This window comes from Pteropus vampyrus, unplaced genomic scaffold (genome assembly GCF_000151845.1).
Source record: "Pteropus vampyrus isolate Shadow unplaced genomic scaffold, Pvam_2.0 Scaffold2, whole genome shotgun sequence".
Lineage (NCBI taxonomy): Eukaryota > Metazoa > Chordata > Mammalia > Chiroptera > Pteropodidae > Pteropus > Pteropus vampyrus.
In genome coordinates this window covers 26,791,519-26,811,041 of record NW_011888783.1, presented here as the reverse complement: position 1 = coordinate 26,811,041, position 19,523 = coordinate 26,791,519, and the positions used below count along the sequence as shown (strand labels likewise).

Sequence of the window (19,523 nt, the reverse complement as noted above, 5' to 3'; positions counted from 1 at the left end):
TGAAAATATTCTGGTCATTAAAAGTGAAATTTAATATAGTTAAAAAAAAAAAAAAAAAGAGAGGATGGTGGGGAAAAAAAGAAAATCACCTATCACCTAACCTCTCTCTAACACATCACTGTTAGCACTGTCAGGGTACTGCTGCCCAGACTCTAGCCTTGGCATGTTTTAACGGAGTTGCAACAAGGGTACATAATTTCATATCCTGGGCTTTTGCTTTTAACTTAACGTTCTATTATAAATATTTACCTAACTAACCACATAGCTGTCATTATCATCGTTTTGAATGATTATATAATGATACCCTGACTGTATAAACCAAAATTTAATTCTATGTCTGGATTTTTACATTTTTTCTAATTTATCCTATATTCTCATGGATTATACCATTCCTCCCACATTATCTGAGAATACGATTATCCTAACACACCTTACAAATATCACTGTACTTTGCTTACCCCTTAAACATACTATTATTTATTGACAATTAGATACACAATTGATGGCAGAGACTGATATGCAGGCCCTTTAATTCTGGGTGGGGAAAGGGAATGAATCTTCAGACAGGGCCTACACATACCATACCACTACTGTCTCCTCAAAGATGTTAAACTGAGAAATGTGTATTCTTTGTCTCTAAAATTTGCCACCATCCAAAAAAGATGTGTGTCGGAAATAGTTTGTTAATACATTTCGTAAGAAAATTTTTAAGTGTTTAATGTGCATCATGAAAAAATATGTGGTTAACATGGAAATGACTCAGAAACCTAGAATATGCTGAAGGGGTTTCCTGCTCCTTTTTCCCATTCACTAGGAACTACGACACTAGGAAGCCCCTAAATGAAAAGTGAGTTCATTTCCAGCATTTCAAAATAGGACAGCATGAAGTTTCAGGGACACAGATTGCTATGAGTGTTTGTATATGTTGTATATGTGTAGGTATAAATATGCACACATGAGTAGGTATGTGTGAGTTTGTGGATGTATGTGTACATATAGAAACACTTATGTGTATGTTTATATAGACACACAACACATGTACATACATTATCGAAGAGCTCATCTCCTATATTATCAACTAGACATGTTTTATCTGCTTCTTTAAAGTCATCTCAACAACCTTCCTATTCAGAACTTATCCATGAACTGCTGTTTCATACCTGTGGTCTTACAATGCATAGTGTCCTCTTTTGGAGGTATCTTAAGAGAAATCCGTTCCATCTTAATGCCAAGAAGTGTGCTTTTCCTGAGCAGCTAATCTGTTTTTAGAAATACTGTGAACTGCGTTGCTTATCAGGATTCTCATTTTACATCAGTTACTAGAAAGCTCAGGGCCAAATGTGTGGCCTCGTGGCAAGCACGCAGGTCACTGTGTTGGGCATTCTTAGCCTCTTATTTTTCAACTTTTTAAATCCATGTTTTAATTCAACAAACTGGATCTTATGTATCTTTGAAAAACACATTAAATACGCTACCTAATAAGATGAAGTAAACTCGCTCAATTAAAAAAATATAATGTATACATAAGTACAATGAATGCTCATGTCACTAAAAAAATCGCATTTATTATTTACCAAAGAAGGGGTTACTACTTTTGTACTTATAGTCTCTATGGAGAGACTAAGTAACACTGATAAAAATCTCTGGCTTGGTTTTCAAAACTGTATTTGCATTAAACAGAATGTAAAAAATAAGAGCTGTTTTATCTCAAGTACTGTGAAAAATTTAGCAATTAAAAAACCTTACGATTAAGAAATTTTTTAAAATAAAAAACTCAATTTAATGATCTCCTATAGAACTGCCCTGTGTCCAATATATTTTTAAATTCTTATAGATTGCAAATTAACTTAGTGTCAACTACCAACTTGTTTTAAGACGAAGGTGACTGGAAGTTTTATAATGAGCTTGTACATTCTCATACTCTATGCTTAAAATTTCCCAAATCTTTGGCAAATGGTTTTAACCCAGAGAATGGTTTTAATGTGTACACTGTTAACTTGCAAACCACAAAGCCGTTAAGATGCAAAACTTACCGGGTGCTGTAGGATATATGGTTGAGGTTGCATCCAAGAAGGACTTTGCACCTGGAAAAGGAAGGATTTTGAAAGAAACATTGATTTCCATTGGAATACTACCAATTTCTCTAGAACTCTTTTAATCATGTTAAAATCTATTGAAGAAAAACAAGGAAACAATACTATCAATGATTAAAAAGATTAAAGCAGTTAGAGTTCTTGGCAAACTGGTCACTCTGAATAGGATGAAATGATTATTTAAAACCAAGTTCCATTTGCCCACTTGAGAAGTATTTACTGAGTATCAGGCACCAAAGAGAAAAAGGCGAATTAGACATGGGCCCCACCCTCAAGAAATTTACTAAGGGAGATAACCAAGTAAATGACTCAAATAAATAGTGAAAAGTGTTATCCTCAAAGTATGAACTAGATACTTTAGGGATACAGATGAATGAGAATTAATTCCAGCACATCTTATTGGAAACCCTTCAAGTATGTGCTTATTTAAAAAGAATGACCAAATTTAATCCCTCTTTGATACCCAGGGAATTAGGTTTCAGAAATCTTCTCTGGTGGGTCAGCAATTTCAAGTTAGTGTGGAAAATTAAAATCTAACATTCAGATTTAGCAAATTAAACTTCAGTAACCAGATCTTGACATCTACAGTCAATGGGACATCCACATGGTAGACCCTCTGGACTAAGCAATAAGACGTGAGGGTCAGGTTCTGTGGCAGGAAAGAAAGCATGTGCCGTCTGCCACTCAAGAGAAAAAACTATCAGTCCATTTCTTGATGCCCAGAGCTTTCCTGAGACTATATAATTTTTAAAAATAAGTTTCAGTCTCTAATTCTTAACAACAAAACCCTCCTGCATCTTATCCCCTACTGTTAACTTCAGAGGTTCTACAGAGAGGATATGGGGAAGAGTCATGGGGGAAGAACATATTGTGATTTACCTTGATAGCAGAGCCCCGATACTTGTTTTCTCTGGTTTCCTTTGCCACCTAAGGCAGACCAAAGTTAAGTGCTTCTGCCTTGTTAGCATTTCAGTTATCTGGACTGCAGCCTTTCCCCATTGGGGTATTGGTGGTTTCTTGCAGATGCCAATTTCTCAAATCCAATTGTATAAGCACATGGTGGTTTAGTGGAGAAAGGCCTACTCCAACACGAGTGTAAGGCCCTCACTGAATAAATCACGAGGAGATGAGCAGCTCCCTATAGACCCCAATTTGGGCCAGATGCTCCCATTTTTTGTAAGCTTCAGTAGTCTTAGTAATCTGATATAGCATTATGGGGTGAGAGAACGATGACATCTAATCCAATTTTCTTTCTTAAGCAGCAAATCAGCTGCTGTCAATTTCTATTCCTCATTTTCCCCTAACTATAAAATGGGAATAATAATCTATGTTCTATAAACTCTTTGCCATTGGTTCTTTACCCTCATTTGGGTCATGGAGCCCTCTGAAAACCTGATGAAGGAAACAGACATCCCCCTCCCCCAAATTAACTGTATACACACAAGCAACATTTTGCAAACAATTTAAGGGAATCACAGACCACTTAAAGCTCATCTGGACCCTACTGGGTCCTTGAACTTATGGGGTTGAGAATCAGACTTCGAGGTTATGGCACTGAGTTTCAGGCAAATGAAATGAAATTCTACATATATCTTAAGGAAATACAGAATCCCTGGGAGAAGAAATCAGGCCTTTGAAATGGAATGTTGTTTCTAGTTAGGTATATCAAATCTATTACCAACACTGGTCCCCTAATTTTTTTTCATTCTATGGCCAAAATGTTCACTGTTTTTAAAGAAAAGAGATGGTAGGGAAATGCATTAATAGCTATAATATACGTATAGCAGCACACATTCAAATTAATATGTACAACTTTTCATTTGCCTGAGAATAGCTTATTTGTCCCTATTTTTACTGATATACATAAATGGCAGAGGGTTCCAAGTTTAGATAGTTAGGAAAAAAAGACTACCTTTCAATATCAGATACAGGAATTGTTAATTAGGGACAATGCACTAGTGTAGATGACACTGCGTTTTATACAGGCAAGGGAAACAGAAATCTTAAGTTCAAAATAGTTAGAGGAATTAAATGAGTCAATACTATGCTCAGCAGATCGAAGCACCAGCATAAGTAACATAACAATCCAGAAAGACAAAAGAAAACAAGACAAGAAATAACTCAGGGAAAGGAGGAGAAAAGGACTTAAAAGCTAATGGAGGCTAAGAAAGCTACTTTAAAACTTCAGTTTTAGCACATTTAATCACTTCTCTTTGTTATTCAAAGCTACTTTTATGTTTTTAAATAGAACCATCTTTATGATCTTGCTTACATTGACTAATTCATTATTTTTTAAAAAGTATAATGAATATACTGTTACCAGCCAGCTAATCCTACATAATAATGATGATGATAATCATATCTAACATTCATTGAGTACTAAAGATATGCTAGGTACTGTGTCTAGGTCTTCACATAGTCTCATTTAGTTCTTATAACAAGCCTATGAGATAGAAATGATTATTATCCCCATTTTAAAGATGAGGAAACTGAGGCTCACAGAAGTATAACAACAGTTAATAGCTACTGCAATCCCCTAACCCCAGAAATCAGGGCTACAACATATAATTTAATTGTTTTAAAAACAAGAATACATAAAAATTTAGTTTAGTCACACAGATCTCAACAGTCAACAAAAGAGAACTATAGTCCTACCTGTCTGTAATCAAACTCCATTACAATGTTCCTGTCTGGGCTAAGGCAGTAACCCTGTTAGAAGCACTCTGGTAAGAAGAAATGCAAGTACGACAATGGGTTCGTGAAGAACAGAGCTAACCCTTCAATAAAACCAAATCAGTATTATAACAAAGTGCTTAATGACAGCTTTTTTCTAAGCAGGGAATTTATTTTAAGGTTTATTTAAGTTTCCTCAAAAATAACCTAAACAGGGAGTCATCTCTCTCTCTCTCTTTTTTTTGGCCTCAAATCTCACTGCATTGCTCATTTAATATTACCTAACGGAGACACATCTTTATTTATAGCATGTTTACGTGCTCTTTTATTAGTTCCTGCTGACGAATAAACAAAGGCAAGTGTGCACACCTGTATTTCATCTGATGGCAACTCTCTTAAGTTTCAATTTCTGGGACACATGGTGTCCAACAGCAGGGCCTACTGTGAAAGAATTATCTGGGTTCATCCCAATTCTAAAATACTATTATTTCAAGGACTGACAACTGACAACCATTTTACATCCCCTGTTTTACACTCTTCTATACATTAAAAAAAAAAAAAAATCAATCTGTCAAATAGAAGCAGCTTATTCTAAAGTGGGTATCCAAGCTGCATAACATTAAACTTAAATTTCATTATAAATGTTCAAAACTTTAAGACACAAAAAAATGTAGCAGTGATTCATGGTCAGCAAGTTGTCATATTCTTGATGAATCCTAATGGTACAAACCTGGTAGGCAGATACAGGAGATGCAATATAGGGTGTAATAGAAGTTTGTGTGATCATTCGGTTTGTAGCAATACTGTATGGTGAAGGGTAAAATCTAGAACAAACACAAAAGCCTTTATTAAGTAATCCTTTAAATAGAATATTTCATGGAATAAATGTCTGATATTTTCCACCTTCACGTTTTCCCTCAAGCCATTACGTATTTATCTTAATAACATACCCGTTTTGTATAGCAGCTGTGGTTGGGTCATAAGTAAGTGTCATTCCAGCCTATGGGAATGAAAAAGAAATAGAAAAATTCATCTGCAAAGGCAAAATTTAAAAATACTATTTCTTAGAGTCATGACAACATAAAACAATGCTAGTTTAGTAACATTTAATGAAACTGAGTTTCTGTTAAGACAAAAATAGTTATAAACTCAATATGAGAATTAAGGTCTAGATCTGCACTGTCCCATAAGATAACCATTAGTCACGTGTAGTGGTTTAAAATCAAATGAAAAACTGAGTCTCTCCAGCATACTAGCTACATTCCAAGTGTTCAAACAGTCACATGTGGCTAGTGGTTATCACTGAGTAGATTCTAGAACATTTCTACTGGATGGCACATCCCTGGACGTTTTCAAACAGGTATGTTACTTTTCTAAAATAATAACAATTCACTGCAAATAAATACAGGGAAATGGAGGTCTAACATTTTTATTAGGAAATGGAGCTTTTTGGGGAGGAAGGAAGCAGATGGGGTGTAAGGGGTCAAATATGTGGTGACAGAAAGAAATCTAACTATGGGACGTGAACACACAATGTAAATATATAAATATATATATATATCTTACTGTTAAATTGTACACCTGAAACTTACTGGATTTTGTTAACCAATGTCTCTCTCTCTCTCTCTCTCTCTCACACACACACACACACACACACACACACACACAATAAAATAAAAACACACTTTGAGGTCCTTAAATAAATGAATAAATGTGTCATTAAAAAAATTTGAGCTTTTCTTAAAAAAAAAAAAACATTATTTAAAAGAATTAGGCAAAGAAAAACTCAAAAACAAATATACTATTTATTTTTATTTAGAATGATTTCTGAATAATTATGAATGTAAATCTAAGAAACCATGACATTAAGAAAATAGTGTGCATTTCTTACAGCGTTTAAAATGTTCTTTAATTTTATGTGTAGTTAACTAGTAAACATAGCTGTTTCTACCATCTATGTGTCCATCTGGTGAATCACCACTATCTCAGCACTGTATCCATTAGGAAGAGTTTTAATTTCAAGTTATCTGGATTGTAAAGTTTTAATTCTGGTACCTATCCCAGAAGTGTGGCAGCCGAGATAAGATGATGCTTGTGTAACTATGCACATAGGCTTTCATGATTATACAACCATACTAAAGTTTCAAGAAAGAACTTACAAGTCTCACCTCTCCTTCTCTATGCCATGGTCTTCCATTAGGGATGTATTTATTTGGGTTCTGCCTCTTCTTCTGCCCTCCATCGGCAAACTTACACAATAAAGGTTCTGTAGGAGCTGAATAAACATGGAGAAAGAATATGAAACCAAAATTATATGTGTATATGGATGACAAAATATAAGTGAATTTCTGTTTTAATAGGGGCAGTGTGAGTGTTATAAGGAAATTGATAGAACACTTGAAGGCAAAGGTTTACTCTGACCTTTAAGATTATCCACTGGAGAAAAATATAGTACAGAATACGTATTAGTTATTATTTTCAAACCAGAGTGTAATGAGGACATTTAAAGAGCTATTCTGAGGAAGCATAGGAATCTTTTAATCCACATCTGCCACTTCTTTAAGTGCAGATACACTTTTTTCCTTTCTGGGCCCTCTCCAATTCCACCTCTATAAATCTTCAAATGTAAATATAATTGTGTCATCCTCTCCTGTCCCAACAGCTGCCCATGTAATTCCTCAGCGAGGCCTTCGCTTCCCCAGGTAGAAAACAAGTTCCCCTTTATGTTCATCACACTATATTTTTATTCAGAGCATTTACTCATGGCATTTATAGAAACGTGTGTGGTGATTTAGTGTCTGTTTGCCCTCTAGAGTGTAAGCTCCATGGGGGCAGTAATGTGTTTTTGCTAATCACTGTATCCCCAGTGCCTAAGCGTCTGGCATGCTCTAGGCACTTATTGCATCTTGGTTGAACAAATGAATGAATCAAATAGGTCTCCTTTGTTTTTGATACACAACACTGAAGACAGCAGTTGAGAGAAAGCTGAAAACATGTGCCTACCCTACGTAAAGGTTTTTCTGTGCCTTTAATTATCCCACTTGGTGTTGCTTTACTATACGGTCCACAGAACAACTCAAGAAACTAACAAAGAAAAACTAAAGATGCAGAGATACTATTTCAACGGGATGCGTATGCATTAGTTTAAAAAAAGAGAGAGAAAAATGAGAGGAAAAAAAAATGGTATGGCATAGCAGGCCATCCATGACTTTTCCTTTCTATAATGGAAATAGAGTGTTCCTGAAAGTTGTGCATGTTTCTGTAAGTTTCCAGTTAATGTAATAAAGGCAATCACACCTTCCTGTCTGGTTCTCACATTCTGTCCTTTGTCTACTGTAGAACCGTGATTACTACTTTCAAGTTCTGTTTCGAAGTTAAATAACCATGAAGAGAAAAATATTACTTGTAGAAAATTTACTCCTTTCTCCTTTGCCTCTTATTATCCTAATTCATCTCTTATTTTATATCACTATTATCCACCCACTAATGACAGGGTGGAAGCAATAGTGCCTCTCAACGCACTTCTCTGCCAAAAAACAAAATACAACAAAAAACCCATCTGTAATTCCTTCTCGGTGAGCTGTCCAAGCTGTTGTGTGGCACTCTTTTCTCCTCTCCCTGGTGTGACCCACTCCAGAGAGGCAGGCTAGAATGGGAGCTCACCTTTGAATGGCAACTATTCTGGGGGTACAACGAAGTGAGAGCAAAACTGTGAGGTGCCTGGTGAGAAAACAGCCTTGGCTCTACCGTTCACAAAGGGGTCCTTTGTTTTCCTTCTGATGCCATACATGCCTCCCACTCGCCACTTACCTGAACAAAAAACGTCCATTTAAGGAAAATTGGGTGGGATGGAGGATGGACTGGGACAAAATCCTAGACTGTAGATGAACTACTCTTTTTGTCTTTTCAAAAAAAAAAAGGTACTGACTTAAAAATTTCCACCTTCATCAACAATTCCAGAAGGTAAAGAAAATAGATGCAATGAAGCAAGAGAGCTTTCTAATCACTGATGATGCTTTAATTCTACAACTGCGCCATCTAGAGATAGATGGAAAGTAGGGCTAAGAGAATACAGACCACAAGCAGAAATAAGGGGATAAAGGGCAAACCCTCCTGAGAGTAAGGAGAGAGTCTATCTGCTGTGGCCGTGGATGTCTCCTCTTGACTTTTAAGGACAAATCAAGCACTCGGAGAGAAGCAAGATCTGACTCTCCACTGTTCTGGCAAGGTCCTTATGGCATCAGATGTTTTCTCCCATGACATCTGAGGTTTTAGGATTTTGCCTTCCCATAACCTCATAAGGCAAGAGAGAGATAATTAACTCTGTCTGTGGTGCTGGAACTCTGTGGGGCTTCACTTTTGAGGAGATGCTTTTATCTTGAAGCATTATAAAGACTAGTTCCAAGGCTGAAATTTAACTTAAAAAAAAAAAAAAAAAGTTTACTTGGCATGGAGAGTAATGCAAATGGACCATTTTCCTCCAATAGCATCACTTCTCCCGGAGGAAGAAGGCAACCAGATTGGACTCATTCTGGAAATATACTACAAGCTGCCTAAGCAGGTATGTGTGAATTAAAGCAGTTGATAGCATCCCTGGACAGTGCTGAAGTGCCACATTTGTTGAAAGGCGGCCAGGTGTCCCTATCTGTGATAAAGTGCTTCCAATACCTTTCCATTCATTCGGACTAATCTCTGTCAAAGAAAAAAGCAATCTCAGGCAATAATAAAGCCTGCTAAAAACATAATGATGAGGTGAACATCAAGTGACCGATGACATGTTTGCAAAATGTATCATTTTAAAATTAAACAAATGGAACAGGATGTAGTCAAATCTTTCAAAAATGAATTATATTTACTACATGATTCTGTACTGTCATTGAGATACTTTCCCCCCTCAAAAACCAAAAAGGTATGTAGTTTAAAGTCTGTCGACTAACAGGTGTCCCATATCTTAGGAAAACAAATTTCTTATTTTAAAGGATTGTCACCAGTAGAAATGATACATTTTTTAGATAGTTTCTGGCTCCCTGTTTCAGTATTTCACGTGAAGCAATATATAATTCTAACAGCTTCTTTCCTCTATTAAAATTCCCTTTGATCTACTTAACAGAAAGTTTTATCGAGTGCCTACTATGTACAAAGCATAGTGTTAAGAACTAGGGATACAATAAGGTATAAAAATAGGCTTGCAGTCTAATGGAGATGAGAGTGTATCCAATCTTAAAAAAACCCATTTAGCCATTTATGGGACAGGGCACTGTTTTTAGAGTTGTTTGTTTTTAATAAAAATGCCACCCAGAAGCGAAATACTTCTGATATGGGAACAGCTATATTCCTTTTATAGCTGCTGCTCCACGTACTTGGATGACATTATGAGAAATAGTTTAACCCTACAGGTTCTTGATATCTTATTCATTTTAACGACTGTGTGAAAATTTCTTTAAGATACTTTTATTACCATTAAGCTGAGTAAAGGTTAGATGATTTCAGTGAGATTTTTGAATCAAAAGGCAGACATACAAACTCAGATCTGTGTCATGGCCCACTTGTTTTTAAGTGTGTGCAAGCCTGTTACAAAATGAGAGGTCCTTATTTGATTGGCCTATTTTGTGGCTTATTCCAAATCAAGGAATAGTCTCTGGTTTGCGTTTTGGAGCCTAATACATAGGTTCTAAGTTAAAGCCTGGGAGACACATGCGATGTGACGTTGTTGTACAGACCAACCAGTCCTTCAGGTGGCCTGATTGCTCTTTTTAGAAGGGACCTATTAAGGAGAATTGGCATTGAGAAAAGGAAGTGCCATGAATACTGGTAACATGACTATGATCAATAGGTAAGTTTGGGTATATTAACTTAAACAAATTAATATAAATAGTCAACCTGTAACTTCTAAATGGTCACTTTTCTAGATTAGCAACTCGTTACCTTACTGTGCAAAACAGTAACAGCAATAAGTTCTAACAAATGATTTGTGATTTAAGATATATTCTTGTATCAAAGTGATATAAAAATTATATAGTTACCCTTAATCAATTCATTTATTTTACTAAATATGCAGAGTATTCTAGGCTGAATTTCCCCTTAATCATAGTCTTTTGGGTTTGTAAAGGGTATGCCTCAGATTTTACCCCAATCGACATTCTGTAATATGTAAACGGCCCTACACAGAAGCTTTTCCATCAGTTTTGGAAAACTAGCCCACTCAATAATTCTATTAGCTTTCTTTCTGATAATGTTGCCTTCCTTCAAAATTCCTCATATAATAACATGCAAGGAACTATCTGTGACTTTTTAAAATTTTCAGCCTAAGCATCCAAAAATATCATCCTTTTTGGGGGGGGATGAGATCTTTCAGGTGATTCTTTTTCTTATTTATTATCCAAGACAGAAAAGTTATTTTCTCGTTCATCAAAACCAACAGGAACATGTACCTCCAAAGCTTAACTATGGTAGTATAACTCTCAGCAGGCAATGCCACAAGTGCAAACAATGATCTGCTATTTTTTGTCACCTCTTAAGAGCCATCTAAGGTAACTGCATTACTGGATTCTCCAATGTGCCCTCAGCAGGGCTTTGCAAGTGGAATGATCTTTTACAAATGCCTGACTTTGTGGCACTAACCAAATCACCCCTAAGAAACTATGAGCCATCTGGGCGACGTGCCTGTAATGACTCACTGAACTTCTCTACCAAGCAGTTTCCTCGTATGCTTTACGAAGCTCAAGCACTACAGTGATTTATGCTCAAATGTCTCACCTTGATATCCCCACTAAAAACTGCTTCTAGAATGCCCACTTTGACTAAGCACTAAGCTTATGATATGACCTCCTGGAAGTCCTCACATATCTAATCAAGTGTCTCAGAGGACTCGAGTTCTCTGTAGTTTGTAACAGAGTAGACTTTTCCTTACTGTGTTCTAACAGCCAGAGAAATGCTACTTCCAAACTCTCATTTTTTCTAGCTATGTAGTATTTTATCCCGTCAACACTCTATAAAACATAAACTGCCCTTGATGGAAGCTGCTCCATCAGTTGTGGAAAACTAGCCCACTCAGCAACTATAGTTAGTTTTCTTTCTGATAATGTTGCCTACTTTCAAAATTCCTTAAACTAACAACATGCTAGGAACTATCTGGGGCTCTTCTTTTAAAAAATTCAACCTAAGGCTCCAGTAAAAACAATCGTGTGTGTGTGTGTGTGTGTACACACACACACGGGCATCCCTTCCTCTTTTAGCCACCTCTCTGTTTCTAACCAAATCCTGCTGTCCTGCCCAACCATAACTCAGAGCTACAGCTTCTCTGGACAGAGGCCTATCTTCCCAGGCCTGCTCCGGTAGGTTTCCCATCTCTCCTCCTTTCCTGATCCTATATCGTGTTGCCATCTTCCACTTAGCTTTACCTACCAGTAAAATAATGATTAATGACACTAAAGTCAGGTTAAATAAACAAAAATGCAATCATTTCCCATCATTCCAACGTAAATATTTTAATGTTTTATATTTACTACTTTTCTAAGTCTACATTTGTTTTTTCATATTTGCAATGATAGGTCTTTTTGTTGTACCATTTACACTGTAGACCTTTAAAAAATGGTTACGTAACGTTCTATTTGAAAAGGGACCAAATGTAGTTTCTTCGTTAATATAACACTGTGTGAACATGTGCGTATCTTATCTATCTCCCCAATTCCAGTGCCAATGGCTATATTGATGGTTAGATTGTATGGTGGTTAGAATGCTGGCATTAGATTGGCCTTTCTGGGTTTGAAATTCTGCTTTGCCATTTACTAGCTAGTGACTCTGGGCAAGTTATTCATTTTTTCTTATTTCACAATATGTGAAATGGGGACAGTAATAGGGCTTACTTCAAAGGACTGTTATGATGAATGTATAAAGTGCTTAGGACAGCTCAATTAATGTTAGCTATTATTACTGTTACTATGAGAACAGGAGGAGCTCAAATTTTTGAATATGGCTCCTCCTCTTGCTTTTGAATTATTAAGATAAGTTCTCGGGAGAGGGATTTGGGTTCAGAAGTTATAAACGTTTTTTAGAGACTGGCCTGGATTTCCACGGGATTTGATTCTGTGGGATATAATGAGCTGGCTAGGGCTGCTGCCCTGGCTTCACATAGAACACAGAAACGTTCGAGTTGTAGTTAAGGGTGACGTTACTGGCGAAGGTCTTTTAGAAAACTGTTTCACAGGAACACCTACAATCTCCACCCAAGATCCTTATGCTTTAACAAAAATTTACTCCATTATTTATGGTTCCTTCCTCACAGAACCTGATAGTGAAAAGGTGTAAAACTGATTTGAGGAGCCTACTGTAGGCTGGGTGTGATCTGTGGTGATAACGACTACCTGAAAGCAGCCCCACCATAATCCTGGCATGGCACTCAAAGCGTCTTCAGATAAAACAATGGCACCTTTCCAGCTGTGGTTCCTTGTCACTTTTAAAAAAAATTAGACTTGCTCTCCTTGGTGGAGAATAAGTTTGAGTTTGGAATCTTCAAGATGGCCCTCATACCCCACTGGCCAGCCAGGACTGTTCCAGCACTTTGGCTTTCGTGGCAATGATGGCTCATAAGAGTACAGCCCTTGGACAGCACTTCTCAACAAAACCTGCATTTAGACTCTCCTTTACTGTATATCCGGGTGAGGGAGACATGAGCAGATAGATCGTAATCCCAAAGATACTATCGCACTCTCCTTAAGGTACCAAGAGCATCACACACATTTTCCAGTATTTCTTTTGTCCTAGAGCTGCCCAAACTTTGTTTTTACAGAATAACAATGCTTAAAACAAATATTCAGGAAACAAAATGGGCAATAAAAACGTTTGGAAGATGTCTAGCTTTTTTACTAGAGTCATAATTTTTCTTCTAAACATTACTTTTTCTGCCTCCTGGTACAGGACAATGTGCCCTAATAATATCACCTATATACACAGAGTTATGAAATGTGGGCAAGAACAGTGTTCAAGCCCTGCTGGGCACAAACCCAATCTAAAAAGTCAGAGTAACACAGAAAACAGATGTAAAACAAGCTGAGGCCTCTGGATGGATTCGGCCAGCAGTCACATATGCACTTCATTGGAGCTCCTCCATGACACACGCAAAGCTTTAGGCAATGTGGCAGAATGATGCCAGCATAATATTGAGATTCTAACAAGCACTCACATACCTACTGACTAGACTCTCTCTTAGCACACAGGGACTTATTCAGACTCCACTAATGTCATGGTGAGGTCCAGGAGAGAGGAGACGGGTATTACACTGCCTCCTGAAACACTGAACATGTGTAGCCTTTGTTCATGGGTGTGTGTGTGTGTGTGTGTGTGTGTGTGTGTGTGTGTGTGTGGTGTCTCCCACAGAGGCAAAAACAACAAGCACAGGGCAAGCAGCTCTCGGAGAGTTCCAGCTAACATGCCGTCTGCATTAGTCTTCTCAGAGACTGTACTTTCTTCCAGGAAGGTACTGGAAGAGTAGTTTTTAGACAAATCCCTGAATCATGATCATGAGTGATAATGTTTTTGCTTTGGGAATGTCTCCTAATTTGGACATCAATTCTACCTAAAACTTTCCATCTCTTGTTTCTAACATTCATGTGTGGGAAACCACCACTGTACTAATTCTCCATAATGAAATTTTTATCAAGCAAATATTAAGTAGTTATTTTAAATCTCTACGGAATTTACCTAGATTGTCTCACAAAGATGTCGTTTGTTCTTTTATCCCAGCTGGGGACCTTCTAAGCAAATCTGACTTACTGTAAAACAGCTAGCACTCAAAACCAAAGTAAATCCAAATAGAGGACAATACTTCAACATTTTCAAGAAAATATGAGACTAGGTGGGGAAAGACAGAAGCAAAGGCCTTATAAGCACTTTTTTTTCCCAACAAACTATACCATACATTTAAAGAAGAACGTACTATAGAAAAGATAAAGCCTCTTTGAAGATTTGGTAACATCAGACACAAGAGCACCAAGATTCTTAAAAAGCAATCTGAGAACAGATCGCATGAAAAATTGTGATGTGGATTTTTACAGAACTATAAACATGTACTACATTATGCACCATGCCCTGGGCCAGGGTTGGGTATGCCTGGCATGGTGGAACCCAACCACATCGCTCTGGTAATGAAGAGTGTGCTGGCAAGAGGATGGGTGGCATATGAAATGTGACAATTCGTGTGCACAGCTGACCTTCTGCTTAGCCATCTAGAGACTTTCTTAAGAGTGTCACAGTTAAGATGAGTTCACTATTTCAGTTTGTTAATTTTCATAAAGTGTCTTCTAGGGACTGTGTCTAACATGGATTTCTTTTCTGTACTTGGCTCCAATGTCACAGGCAAATTGCCAGTCATGCAAGAATCTGAGTACTCTGACAGAAACCATCCTGGATAATTCTGCTTATGCCAGCTAAACAACTTGCATCATTAAATAAACCATCCTCTGACTGTATTTATGAAATGTTATGTCTGCCTAGCAATGACCCTACATTATTTAAACATTAAAGTAGAAGCTCATTCAATTTACCCTTGCTTGACAATATTTTTGTTTTTATCTGGTTCTACTGAAAATAATCATATGCACGCCATGGAGAAACCCATGTCATGGCAGCCACTCAGGTGATTTGAAAGAGAGAGTAGCATTTAATAAACAGGCTGGTAGTCAAAGAGAATTCTCATATTATATACACACACACACACACACAAGGTGCGGGGGAAGCCCAGAGAAGTTGGAAACTTTCGAATTCTGCTGCGGATTCTGAAATCTACTCGGGACTTGTTTTTGGGAAAAGCTGAGTTCACTGAGACAGTGTGCATCTAAGTCCCACATTGTTCATTTTAAACCCTTGCCTATAGGGGGTCAAGCCTGTTTATATGCAAAAAGGTACCCGAAAAGGCCCTCAAAAGAGCAATGAGTATTGTGATGAGCTTCGCATGAAAAATGCTCTTGGAAAGCACCAGATAATCTCTGCTGTTACAGGGCAATGCATAGGCTTTCTGTGCCTAGCATGGAATTAAAAACAAAACACAGCCTCTGCAGCCAAATAACCTGCAGTCTAATTGGGAACCAAGACTAACAAACAAGAAAGATCATTAAACATTAGGAAATGTCTTAAATTAAGTTCTGATCCGAAACAAAGAGAACAGCTTGACTTTACAGTTGCTCCCCCATCCAAAGTGATGATCTTGATGTAAAGGGAACCATCTGTTTCTTGTGTCCCATTTGACACTTGGTACAATTTGGAAGAAACTGTTTTCTACTAGTTACAAGGTATAGAGAATCCCATAATCATTTACATGTGGTTTAGAAATTGAGGTCTTTTTTTTTTCCTGAATGGGTGTGACCAGAAGTCTTCAAACCCACTTCAAAGAAAACAGTTAAATGACACAACCATGTAGTCCTTTGGAGAGAAAGAAAACTGTCCAACCTTAATTAGAGATACCCTGAGATCTACTTTATTCAGGGAACTGGCAGATCTTATCTCAGGTTGATAAAACATCAAAACAAGTGTGTGCCGGGATGTATTTCTGTCTTGAACTTTCTTTGTTGCACGGAAGAATGAGCTGAGAAATTAAGAAGTCACAGGTGGGTGGATGAACAGCCCTTCAAAAGGACTAATACTCTGGGGCCCTGACTGTGCAAAGGATGACACAAGGAAGTGAGGAAAACATCGAGTGGGGTGGGGGGGGGGCGGTGGCGAGGAGGGTTGGCTGTGTACAGGGGTTAACCTGGAAGGCCTCACAGGGCACGGTTTACTTTATAGAAGGGTCCCACATGTGAAATTCCTCCCATGTCTTTTCTTGGTTGGAGGGTAAAAACATTCCTTTTTCTTTTCTTTTCTTTTCTTTCGAATCAAGGGTTGTTGATGAAAGAACAAAACTACCTTAAAAAACAAAAAGGAACCTCTTTCACAAGGTTGAGTTCCTTGGACTCGTGTACTTCCAGGTCTTTTACATTCCAAACTTGTGCCTATAGGAAGTTCAAGTTCACATACGGTCATAGAAACCATGTGCTGTTCAGCCCTCAGAAGGAGCCAACATAGCTGGCACCGTGATCTTGGATTTCTAGCCTCTGAACTCTGAGGTAATAGGTTTCTGTTGTTTAAGCCAAATAGTTTGTGGTATTTTGTCACGGCAGCCCTAGTTGACCGATACAGTAAGTTTACCACGAGGAATTTCAGTTGCCCACTAGGGGAAGGAATCAGATTGGCCAGAGTTGAGGTGTGAAGGAAGTGAGGATGTAGACTACATTTTTATAAGGTTAACATGAAGAGGAGGTAGAGTGCACTTAGTTTAATTTAGTTTCAAGATCACAGAGACCTGAATGATCAGAAACATGAATGAATAGATTTTCCTAGAAAATTATTAACATTTATTTGCATAAAGGAGTTCATGCTTTGGTCCACTGTATTCTGTGGTTTTAAAAATGTCTATTGTAGTTATGTTTACAATTTTTGTTCCTAGTATTACTTGTGTATTTTGTCCCACTTTTCTACCAATTAGCTTTGTCAGGTATCTGTTGTTTATTAAAAATAAACGTTTTTGGTTTTGTTGGGGAAAAATAAAGCAAAAGCATATTGAAAATATAGGAGAAAGATAACTGACAGAGCAAAACCTCACGGGGATAGGATCAAGAATACAGCTTTGAATCCCTAGGCCTTGAGACTTTAGGGTTGGAGGGGGAGCAAGAATGGGTGTGGTGTAGGTCTCCTTGTTGGGAGGAAGCAGGAAGCTGACAAAGCGGTTTGCATTTGGTGATCTCAATTTTATTCATCAAGTAGGAAGTAAAGTCATCTGCTTAGAGTTGGGGGTGGGGTAGTGAGAAAACTGAGCGGGATGGTGAAACTTGAGAATCACTGCTAGGGAAGGGTGAGGAAGCTGAGTGAGGACCAGTGAGGTTGAGGGTCTGGTCAAGCTGGAGACAGCCTTTCCCTCCCTGCCTGGATAAAAAAGGAGCAGTAAAGGTGGGTTGCTGTAGGATTAATCCAAGTGCAGTGTTCTGCCAAGCTGGAGTGACCAAGGGATGGAATACAAGAAAACTGAGGATGCTGACAAAGAATTAGTTTTAGTGCTCAAAAATGGAGACCAGTTGGTACGGATGGAAAAGAGGTAAAGGGGGACCAATAAAGAGTGAAAACAGAAGGATGCTTCATGTTTCAGATCAGGTTTAGAGGGAATCAGCGTGTGATGTTGGAATGAACATCATAGCATGTGATGTTGGAATGAACATCAGTAGCTACTGAGGTGTGGTGATCTTGGTCAGGACAATACAAGGCAGAGGAATGAGAGAAAGTGGCTCAAGTGGATGGACAGGAAGGCCACAGAAGTTGAGGTCCAGGTACTGTAAGGGGGGAAGGGTAACATAGGTTGAAATCTTCCAGAACAAAGGCAGGAACTGGAGTGGAAAGTACCAGTCTTCTATGATGTGACTGAATGACAGATTTATTGAGGATGGTGATAAGGTGAATTAAAGGATAGCTTATGCATCAAAGAAAGAGAGGCTTCTTATTGCTTTACAAGTCAGACAGATCCTTTCCACTGGATCAACTTCAATTCATATTTAAACACCCAATGTCTGGAGAGAGGTGAATTTTTAAGGCCTATTTGTAGATCCAAAGAAATAAATGTTGAAGAGCTATGTGAGGGTTTGTTGGTTCTTTGATATGAGTCATCATGTGCCGAAACTATACACATATTACATGAAAAATACTACTGATAAAATTTTAGACAAACAACATACCAGAAACTCCGGGTGGTGTCTTAATGAATTTCCCGTTAAAATGACCAATAACGGCTTCACACTTTTCTGTTGATTCCATCCTATATTTATATAAAAATAAAACACACAAAAAGTTAGAGATCTCTTAGTTTTCATTTTGTTTTGTGCATGTGAATACATTCTTACAGGTTTATTGAATACAAATAAAACCTAGCAAAAATGTGAAGAAAAAAGTGGGTTAATTCTTTTTATCTAATTTTTACTTATATACTTCTATAGGAAAATGATAACTATTAACCAGAGAGTGCACTCTGAATCATAAAACAAATAAATTATACCTAGAGCGTTTGATACTAAGTATATCAAATGTGTAATTTTTGCTTGTTGGAAAACCGATAATACACAATAGCTTTGATAGTTAACATACTGCATTAAACACAAAAAATAATAGTTTAAAATACTAGTGTATTTACTGTTTGCTAGAATATTGGTCATTTTAAAGATGGGTTTTTACAGTAAAGACTCAAAAGGAAAGACTCAAAAGTCATGATAAGAACTACTATCAATCTGAGGATGTACCCTTATTTTTTTTACATTTGCTTCAAGTTTAAAATTAAATTTATTAAGTCAATCATGTACCTTCCTTATTATCTTGGCTTTGGAGGCCTAATTAAAGGATGGAGCCTAACTGTACACAACTTGTTCTACATCATCTGCAAGTGGCTAAAAACATTTGAGAAACATTTCAGGAGAATTAAATTTTTTTGAATTATTTTTTTTTTAATGGAAGAAACATTGAGTAATCTACTCAAAATGTGCTACACTCCTGAACTATCAGAGTTACACGTTGGTTTTAATGGGTATTAATAGTTTTAAAAAGCAGTAGAATTTAATTGGGTTCCATCTTTGGACATAGAAATAAAATTACCTGATCTGCTTTCAGAAGAACTCCTACAGCGGGACAATTTTTAGACGGCACTGAGTTTTTCACTGTTTTACTTGGATCTTTTTAACCAATCAAGTG

At 37.3% G+C, this 19,523-nt stretch overlaps 1 protein-coding gene across 12 annotated transcripts in view; it reads right to left on the bottom strand.

Annotated features, from left to right (window-relative positions):
- Nucleotides 1–19,523, bottom strand: part of RBMS1 (RNA binding motif single stranded interacting protein 1) — a 200,020-nt gene that overhangs the window by 6,730 nt on the left and 173,767 nt on the right. For 9 of the 12 annotated variants that reach the window (XM_011358651.2, XM_023529842.1, XM_023529841.1 and 6 more), the window contains exons 6-11: nt 18,521–18,600; nt 6,926–7,041; nt 5,717–5,766; nt 5,497–5,590; nt 2,973–3,020; nt 2,034–2,084 (exon numbers count right to left, since the gene is read on the bottom strand). In XM_011358651.2, the coding sequence (XP_011356953.1) occupies nt 2,034–2,084; nt 2,973–3,020; nt 5,497–5,590; nt 5,717–5,766; nt 6,926–7,041; nt 18,521–18,600 (439 nt within the window). The remainder of the gene's footprint in view (nt 1–2,033; nt 2,085–2,972; nt 3,021–5,496; nt 5,591–5,716; nt 5,767–6,925; nt 7,042–18,520; nt 18,601–19,523) is intronic. The other 3 variants (XM_011358661.2, XM_011358671.2, XM_011358677.2) reach the window with 3 other exon arrangements.